Source organism: Vanessa cardui, chromosome 27 (assembly GCF_905220365.1).
Source record: "Vanessa cardui chromosome 27, ilVanCard2.1, whole genome shotgun sequence".
NCBI classification, from domain to species: domain Eukaryota; kingdom Metazoa; phylum Arthropoda; class Insecta; order Lepidoptera; family Nymphalidae; genus Vanessa; species Vanessa cardui.
In genome coordinates, this window is record NC_061149.1 from 2,455,750 (window position 1) to 2,466,255 (window position 10,506).

General features: G+C 33.4%; 1 protein-coding gene across 1 annotated transcript; it reads left to right on the forward strand.

The window, feature by feature from the left end:
- Positions 1-1,502: 1,502 nt before the first annotated feature.
- LOC124541179 (actin-like protein 6A) lies at positions 1,503-7,115 on the forward strand. The gene is made up of 8 exons (XM_047119040.1): positions 1,503-1,874; positions 2,363-2,511; positions 3,091-3,317; positions 3,439-3,556; positions 3,937-4,068; positions 4,849-4,999; positions 5,678-5,878; positions 6,815-7,115. The coding sequence occupies exons 1-8, from the start codon at positions 1,673-1,675 to the stop codon at positions 6,916-6,918; spliced, it is 1,284 nt and encodes a 427-aa protein (XP_046974996.1). The 5' UTR covers positions 1,503-1,672; the 3' UTR covers positions 6,919-7,115.
- Positions 7,116-10,506: the final 3,391 nt, after the last annotated feature.

The following is a 10,506-nucleotide window of genomic DNA, read 5'->3' on the forward strand; positions in this document are numbered from 1 at the left end:
TTTTTAAATTAAATGTTTAGTCAAAATAAAAGAGAAAAGTTTACACTTTGAAAGCAGGCCTCATATAAACATAAACATTTCCATAAGAATCTTTTATTGAATGTAGATCTAAAGAATGAAAATATAAAAACTTTTTCTTTTAAAATTAAAAAAAACATAGATTTGTTCTTATAATTTTACCTGTAGTTTTTATGTATTTTATAACGTACATTACATGTACATTGTATGTATACGATGAAATGTATGATTTACAACATGATACGTATACATACAAAAAAATTTGACAATGTAGGATAAGATGTCAATCGGAAGTGTGGTATTTGCATAAGAATGTAAAATGAGTGCCGTAAGATCTAAAAATAAATGTAGTCTAAACTATTTGAGGCCTCGGAATTGCTTTTAAGACTGATATGAAAGGTCATTACTTGTGACTGAAGTAAGGATTTAAAAACTTATTAATAGTTTCTTCTTCACTTAGGCGCTAAGGTTGCATCTGTCTGTCAGTCGGCGTAAGAAAAAAACACCTGATATATTTTAAATATAGACACACCCTGTTATTGTTTCTATGATATTAAATAAAATATTTGATGTATAGTAGACATTAGAATCGGTGTACTTAGCATTTAAGTATATTGTATAACAGGTACCTTGTTTTATAAAATTGTACTTTCTTATCGTATTTTTTATACTATCGGTACTCGGGAGCCTTATTATAGTTCCTATGAGTATTCTCTAACAGGTACAAAATCATATCTTTTATATTTTCAATACTGATTTTATACTATCACCAAAAATTTCTATCTAAACAAATTATAATTGAACGGGTTTCGTATATTAATTTAAAGCTTGGAATCTAAAGTTGCAGCCACATTTACGTCTATTTTGATCTATTTTCTATACCCTTACCTAATAATAAGTGTTTATTGTCTGTGGTGAATCTTTGATCAGATTTAGTTAATTTTGTTTTAGATTATTGTGATACTTATATATTAAATCGAAATTTATTAATAAGGATTGTAGCGTAGATTTATGTGTTTAGATGTATTAATTATTTACAGAAACGATAATATGTGTTGTGTGTAGAACATTGATGTCACATATTTGTGTTATAATAAATATTTGTGTTGTCAAATCATTTTGTAGTTTTATTAGTTTTGTAACGATAGAAAATAATGTCTTTGTTGTATTTAATAAAAGCAACAAAAGCAGTTTATGTAACTGCTTATAATGTTGACATATTTCTTCTTCTTACTACTTCAACTGCCATGAATATTAATACTAATGAGAATTTTAAATACCTTTTAAATATCATACGCATATTTGTAACGTAAATGTTGCCACTAAAAATCATATATTATCTATGTTTCAAACAATCGTTTCGACCGTCGACGTTAATTATTTCTTGATGTTGATGAATTTAGAAATAAAAATTAGAAGCTTCTTATTCGAAAATTCATTTTTATGGAATATTATAACTAATTTTTATTAATATCGCAAAATCAACGCTTGTTTGAACGCAATTAAATTTAATCTGTCACCACTCACTGCCATAACAATAAATGTCATCGAAAAAATAAACTAACTCGTTTTCCTAGTTTATATACACTAGACTCGCGCCGCTTTTATCAAACAAAACATAAATATTAATTTATGTTGTGAGTAAAAAGTGAAAATGAGTGGACCGAACGGTATGTTATACGGGGGAGATGAAATAGGTGCGCTAGTTTTCGATCCCGGGCACCATTCTTTGCGAGTTGGTTATGCCCAAGAAGATACTCCGAAAGCTGATATCCCAGCAGTTATAGGCGTTGGACCTGCAACACATATTCCAGAAGCAGAAGAGAAGGTTCCAGATGGAAATGTTACTCAAAGCAGTAAGTAGAAAATACGATATTTCACAAGTTATCGTATTTGTGAATTACCAAGAAGTTCGATCAATGGTGAAATTAGACTCTCGTTTTATGAGACACAGGTCTCAAACAAGGAGGATATATAGAAATAAATTTATTATTCATTATTTTGTGCAGATTATAATAAATTATTCTTTATTCACCACTAAACACAAGACTAATGTGAATATTGTGTTTAGAGATTTCGAAACGTATATATCGAAATAGTTTACGGGTTGCAATAACATTATTTTAATGCAACCCGTAAATGCAGGTTGCAACCTAAACCCTTGGGTTAATGTCATCCCCACTCAATGTGTGATAAGCTTAAAAGGAATATTAAATAGGAATGTTGGTAATTTCTTAGTAAAGTTATGACATCTTACTATCTTTTTAAAAAATATAGATTAAAAACACAGTATGTTTAGTCTGGGAGAAAAAATTACTGACTTGTGCTTTGTTTTTATTATCAGATACAAAGAAAGACGAGTTACGTTACTACATTGACGTGACAGAGCTCCATGTGCCACGTCCCGGAATGGAAGTGCAGACCTATATGAAAGACGGACAGATTGAAAACTGGGATCTCTTTGAGAAAATGCTGGATTATTGTTACTCTAAGGTATTAAATTATCAAAACATACAGTATGTAATACTAGGTTTATTATAGATGAGAGATTATTTACTGATGATAAAGATTTCACATTTTAAATCTAAATAGACTAGATGTAATATAATTATAATCATCAATTAACAATTTGAATAACTAATAATTATATTATAGTACAGTAGAACCTCCTTCATCTGAACGATAGTGCATTGTAGCCATTTCTCAATAAAGAATTGACTATTTTATAAAAAAAAATACTTTATATTGTATTATTTTAGATGTTTTATATTGCAATTTCATATATTTTAATATGTACTGTACAGTTTTTATGTGTGAAGGTGTTGTTGTTTGATCTTGACCACCAACATTTAGATTACCTAAACTAGCATTGGCAACATTTAGTTTGGACAACTGAGGTTCTACTGTACATACCATTATTATAATTACATTATAATTGCTTAATTAAAAACTTTGATGTCACAAGATGCAAATTGTAATAATTGTTTTATCTCTATGTTAACAAAAATGAATTATTAAAAACTACGAGTTTACATGCAAAAAACACAGTAAGTTTATGAAACCTATTTACAGGTTATAAGATCCCCATCAGAGCACCACCCAGCTCTGTTCACAGAGGCTGTATGGACCACTAGGCCCGCTCGAGAGAAGCTAGCGGAGCTCCTGTTTGAAAAGTACCAAGCACCGGCATTCTTTCTCGTTAAAAATGCAGTATTAGCAGCTTTCGCTAATGGAAAGTCCACTGCTCTTGTGGTTGATGCAGGGGCCAGTCAGACATCTGCCGTACCTGTTATTGATGGGTATGTAAATAATAAAAGTAATATTGAATACCACAACTTAAATCTAGTCATAAAAATGGTTGTGATATTGGCAAGTTGACCATTTTTAAGTTATTAACAAAATAATGTATCTATTTTTCAGATATGCTCTAGTTAGTGCAGCAGTAAGGTCTCCAGTCGGTGGTGACCACCTCGTGGCTCAAGCAAAACACATGCTGAACAATATGCACATACAGATGTTACCTATTTACAGCATACAGGTATGTTTCATTGGAGAGATTGTGGAACTATATATAGTATATGTTTGTGTATTCAACAAAAATATATTACCATCAATACTATTATTATATCTGATCCATAAATATTTAATATATATAAAATTAATTATATCAGCCCTCAGTATGGTTTTAAATAGCACATTCAGGGTCTTCTATTTGCGGAAACCACATACTTTTAAATAGATTATGTAAAAAGTATGACCAACCATCAATTTTGGAAGTTTTGGTAATGACGATTTTATTGCAAATGATGCTACATCAATTGCTTTATGTTCAATTGATTTGGTATATAACACACAGACAGGACAATGTTTACTGGGTTTAGCGAGTTTCAATATTAATGTACTGAATTTAATTTCCAGAGCAAAGAGGTGATCCGTGAGAGGGAGAGAGCTCGGTACACACTGAAGACGTTACCAGCTGGCCTCACGCACACATGGCAGCAGTACATGCTGAAACGGCAGTATGAAGACTTTGTACACTGCGTTGCTCATGTAACATATACTTTTATATATATATGTTAAGGCAGATATACTCCATCAGGATAATCAATTTGTTTATTATTTTACAAGAAAATACAATTTAATAATATATAAATTAAGAACTAGATGTTGAAAGTTGCTTCGTTTAGTTTTTTAAGGGTATGAACCACACTGAAGGACTGTATATACTGTTATTTTTGTTATAGCTGGCTCTTGCATTTGGTATCGATACAATACTTGACAAAACCGATGCTTTCAAATATTGTTTCCTCGCAAATTAAAAGATGCAATTAGTAACTTTAAATGTAATTCTGCCTACACAACAGACAGACAAACAGAGTGGATTGTCATTATATTTTCATTAATAAATAGATTTTTGTATTTATATTGCATTGATATTCATAACTTTTAGGGAAAAATAACTTGGATTATTATGATATTTCATTTGTTGATTAAGTCTGCATAATCTTATCGATACCCAATAGTGATGTGAACATTTGTGTATAGCAAATAACAATGGTTATATATAATGGTTATATATATTTGACGACCTCCATGGTCGAGTGGTGTGTACACCGGTTTTCATGGGTACGCCACCCTGAGGTCCCGGGTTCGATTCCCGGCCGAGTCAATGTAGATTACCATTAGTTTTCTATGTTGTCTTGGGTCTGGGTGTATGTGGTACCGTCGTTACTTCTGATTACCATAACACAAGTGCTTCAGCTACTTACATTGGGATCAGAGTAATGTATGTGATGTAGTCTCATATTTATTTTATATATTTATACACAGGTCTCAGAGACGGCGTACGACGATCGGTCGGCGGCGTCAGTCCCCGGCCTGCACTACGAGTTCCCCGGCGGATACCACCAGGACTTCGGTCCCGAACGCTTCAAGCTGTCCGAGTGCCTGTTCGAGCAGAGCCTCGGGGCTCCGCATTTAGGTCTGTCCATGTGCAACTTATAAAATATTAGGATGATAAATATTTTGTTAATTTCTAGTAATGGTAGCGAGATAAAAATTATCAAATATTGGACGAGTAAATTGCACAGGATACATCTTGTGCACAAGTGAGTATACAGAGGCGCCCTCTATATTCCCTATATAATAAGCCGTTACAGCTGTTATCACCGCTGGGCAAAAATGTTTCAGTTGAGACAAAAAAAAAAAAAAAATAATAATAATAATATTAGAATATCTTGAATAGGTACAGTACGACACAACTTAGATGTCGCATCGGCAAAATTCGTAAAACCGATCACATCCGAACTCAGTACGCTATCCCAAATTATCAATATTTATTTCTCATGCGAATATGATCCTTACACAAACGTAATAACTTGTCATATCACATGACCTAATATATTCGTCAATTTAACGCGTCGATTTACATGCACTCGCTTTCTCTGACGCGTGAATCTATAGCGACGAATAGCGTCGAACGGCGTGATAGGGAGCTACTTCTATTGGTCGTGTAAATCGGCAGTAATCGGTTTTATTTTCATTCCGTTGCATTTTCCGATGCGACATCTAAGTTGTGTCGTACTATACATATGTCATTATAATGTCGCGTGTCCGTGACGTTCTGTATACCACGTGTTCGAGTATTGTGCGCGCGCAGTGTGCGCGGCGGCGGGCGCGTGCGACGCGGACGCGCGCGCGGCGCTGTGGGGCGCCGTGGTGGCGTGCGGCGGCGGCGCGTGCGCCACGGGCTGGCTGGAGCGCCTCGCCAAGGAGCTGGCCGGCCGCGCGCCCTCCGCGCACCGCCTCAAGGTCGCCGCGCCGCCCGCGCCCGCCGAGCGCCGCTTCGCCGCCTGGATCGGTACGTGCCGCGCCCTGCCCGGTGCTAGCTTCACTCGATATGAGGTGATCACTGATAATCAGTGCTACCGTCTTTGCGAATTTCACACATAGTATGAATCGTATTTTAATTTAAGTATAGGAAAAAAAACTATATAATTTAAATCGTTAATTTTTTTTTATTGTTATTCTTTTTTTCTGTGTGTGAAATTCCTAGGACGACAGCAAATGCTGAGTGATTTTCCTTTTTGTGGCATCGTACTGCTATGTAGGCAGCATTTTGTTTTTATTTATGCCTCTTTTTAAAATCTTTCTTAGATATTATTTAATTGTATTGTTATTTTAAGCTTTTGTTTCTTTTTTGTTGTATTGTTTATGTCACTGATGTATCAAAACGATGCTTACAAATAAAAATTCTTTCTTTCTTTCTTTCTTGTTAGATGACAATAGGCTATTTGACGATGCGGAAAATTAATTGTGAATTATTGTAATCAGTGTATATTATGTGTTTAAAAATGGGTATTTATTAATAAATATATTCAAAAATTAATAAATAAAAATGAATTCTTTCAAACGTTTGTCACGTGACACGAAACGCTCCTCATTGGCCGGGTTTATGATGACGTCACTTTGTTGTAAACCTTGCTTTTCTACTATATGTACATATAGTAGAAAAGCAAGGCAACAGATTAAAATATAGCAAAGTGACGTCATCGACCCCATTGCAGCGCCATATTGTCCGAGTAGCGTTTTCGCTCGTTATTTAAATATAGAATTTTTAATATGATATTTTTTCGGCAAATATGTACAAGAAATAAAAAAATCTATCTATCTAAAAACCAGTAAAATAGCCTGTTCTAAGGTGCTTGTAAAAGCCTACTTGAGTGAAGTATATATATTTTTTGATATGTAGTATTATATGGTATGTAAATAATGAAAATACTTTTCATATCAACAGGTGGATCGATCCTCGCTTCGATCGGTTCCTTCCAACAGATGTGGATATCTTCGCAGGAGTACGACGAGGGCGGCAAGGGACAGCTGGAGAGAAAATGTCCCTAGAAACATATTGATTAAATAAATATATAAGATAAATAACAAATATGGACTTGGATACATTTTTAGGTCTGTGAATACAACTTCTACTTTTATACAAGTAAATATTTCCGTCAGATCAATTTATTTGTTTTGTATTACGACTTTTAATTGTAAAATACACGTATGAATGATTGTGAGTGATTAATAAATAGTTATAAGTATTTATGCTTTTTAATTACTTGAAATTAACTCTAGCACACTATAGTTTTTTCTATCAAAGAAAAAAAAATACAATATATGTACTATATAATAATAGGTCAGCTATATTGTACTCTACTACCTGTTCTTAATTAATATAATAAAATAAATAAAACAAAATTTATATTGCTTAAATTTTATTAAATATTAGGCAAAGGCACTGTAACATCGGATCGGTATATAATACTGTTACCATTCATAAGATCTCGCAACTTGTGGTATTGAAGAGCGAAAATGCAACAATTTCAAAATAGACGAAAAAAGACCAAATGAACAAAACATTAATTTTAAAAATAAATATACAAATTGATAATCTCGCTCTCAATTGAGCCGTACACTTGTGATGTATTTAAAATGCTTACAATTATAACAAATTATATACTGAGACCAACACTGCCTCTACGAATTGGCTTATAAAATGAGATTTAACAATCAATAGGGCAAAGTTATCTTAAGTAAATAAAATAATAAATAGAAAGTGTCTAATCTAACCGTGCAACACTTTTAATTAACAATAAGTTTCATAGTCTGATTTTGACGTACATAACTTATAAATATTTAACAGGACTAACATCAAGCGGGATTCCTTTTATGACCTGACATTAGATGCATATTCTCAAACTACAATAGTTCTGACAATATCAATGCAATTATTAAAATTCATAACAATATAAAACCTTTTTATATAATATTAAACTCGGGTGAAACCTTAAATAAGAGCATTTACATTACTTTTACAGTTAATGTTTTTGAAAATCATATTTCGAACAAAATTTTATATTTACACTCATTTACTTTTTTTTTATTGTAACCTGTAAAGCTATTCAATTTAGCCATTATTTTGTAGTACAAAAATTAAAAAATCCATTAAGAAACAGATAAGAAAAGGCTGTAGCTGCTAGTTCTATGCCTATTTATATATAATTTTATTATTTATCTGCCTCATGTTGTTTAATTCTACAAATAAAAAAATATTAATTTAGTCCTGTTAAATTATTCTAGTTAAGATATTATGTACAACATAATCAACATCAAATATGTTATTAAAACAAGCTATAATATAAATGGACAATATATCATTACAAACGTAGAACAATAACAGTTATGTAATGATTTATCATTTGTTTATAAATTAATTATAATTATGAAATAACATGATGTTTAATATGCTGTGCGTTAAAAAAATAAACGTAAATTAATTTTATAGAATTTATAATAAACTTTTTTCAGATGATTATTGTATACCTTTTACTTTTTACACTAATTATTTAATTAAAAAGTAAATAGTTTCGAGAAATTAATGATTAAACAGTGTATATAAATCCAACAAACATCACTGAAGTGAGGCATTGGTCAAAATTAGAGGCTGTTGGACATTTCATTACTTGATATAAAAAAAAAAAAAAACAATTACAGAACCGGATTTGTTCTATGACTGTAACGATATGACAACTTGAATACAAGAAAACTTACGCCTTATTTTAATTTTTAAACCATTCACAATCAATTTAAACATCACCAGATAAAATTTCATATAAATTCTACCACATGTGTATTCCACCAACCCGCATTGGAACAGCGTGGTGGAATATGTTCCACACCTTCTCCTCAAAGGGAGAAGAGACCTTTAGCCCAGCAGTGGGAATTTACAGGCTGTTGTTGTTGTTGTATGCAAATAAATGCTTAGTTTATGAAACCCATTTACAGGTTATAAGATCCCCATCAGAGCACCACCCAGCTCTGTTCACAGAGGCTGTATGGACCACTAGGCCTGCTCGAGAGAAGCTAGCGGAGCTCCTGTTTGAAAAGTACCAAGCTCCGGCATTCTTTCTCGTTAAAAATGCAGTATTAGCAGCTTTCGCTAATGGAAAGTCTACTGCTCTCGTAGTTGATGCAGGGGCCAGCCAGACAGACATCTGCCGTACCTGTTATTGTTTATTTATTTATTTAAAATGCTTTATTGCACAACACATGGAAAAAAAAGGGGAAATATAAAACATAAAATAAGTACATGGTGCGCAAAGGCGGTCTTATCGCTTATAGCGATCTCTCACAGACAACCTTTGGTGATAGGAGCTTAGAACGAAAACAGGTAAGTGAAGAAAAATATATGAAAAAATGAGGAAAAGTACAATATAATAATATTTATAATAAGGTATAGTAATAAACTACACATAACTACATACCAATAATACATACATAGAAATATAATATATATCAAAATATACATACATATATACATAAATATAAACTACATATTATTACATACTTGCATACATTATTTAGATATGGATAGGTAATAGTTTCTCAAACGATGCTTAAATATTGCCAAGGATTTAGACTGCCGTATATCAGTGGGTAGTGCATTCCAGAGTTTGACGGTTTTCACGGTGAAAGAGTTGCTGTAGGTTTGTGTCCGACTGCAGGGTGTGACAAGTTTGTTGTCCTCACTAGAACGCAGGTTGTGTGTGCTATCAAACCCAAGAAATTTGAAGCGTTCTTTAAGGTAAGGTGGTGTATGCTCAACATATAATATAGCATAGAGAAGAGATAAGGCGTGCAAGTTTCTTCGAAGCCTGATTGGCAGCCACTTTAACTGAGACCGATACTGCGAAACGTGATCATACTTACGCAGGCCAAATATGAATCTAATGGCCAAATTTTGCAGCCGTTCTAATTTATTCAGAAGGTCTTCAGTTAAATCAATGTAGCAGGCGTCGGCATAATCTAATATTGGAAAAAGAAATGCATTGGCTAAGCTGATCTTAGCCTTGATGGGTAGTAGATTTTTCCATCGCCTTAAAAAACCAATGATGGCATACATCTTACGACTCATTTCTGCAACCTGAGGTACCCAGGATAAGGAAGCATCCAGAAGTAGTCCAAGATTTCTAACAGTTTCTTGCAGCGGTAGTGTGTGGCCATCAAGCATGATTGGAGATAGGATTTTGTCTTTGACCCTCGACAGAAGCTTAGGACTGCCAAAAACAGCTACTTGCGACTTCCTTGGATTCAGTTGGAGACCGTAAGATCTACACCATTCACTGATCTTTACCAAATCATTATTCAAAGTTGCAACAGCCTCGTCGATACCGTCCAAGGGAGCGGTAACATACATTTGAAGATCATCAGCATATAGATGATAGGATGAAGAGATAAGTGTAGAGAGAGTATTAATGAAAATAGAAAAGAGAAGAGGAGAGAGTACACCACCTTGCGGGACACCGGAAGGGATATCTAAAAAAGGTGAAGACCTACTGTTTGCCGTTATGCATTGCTGTCGATTGAATAGGTAAGAACGGAACCAATCAACAGCAATAGAACCTATGTTTAGAGATGCAAGGATTGCCAAGC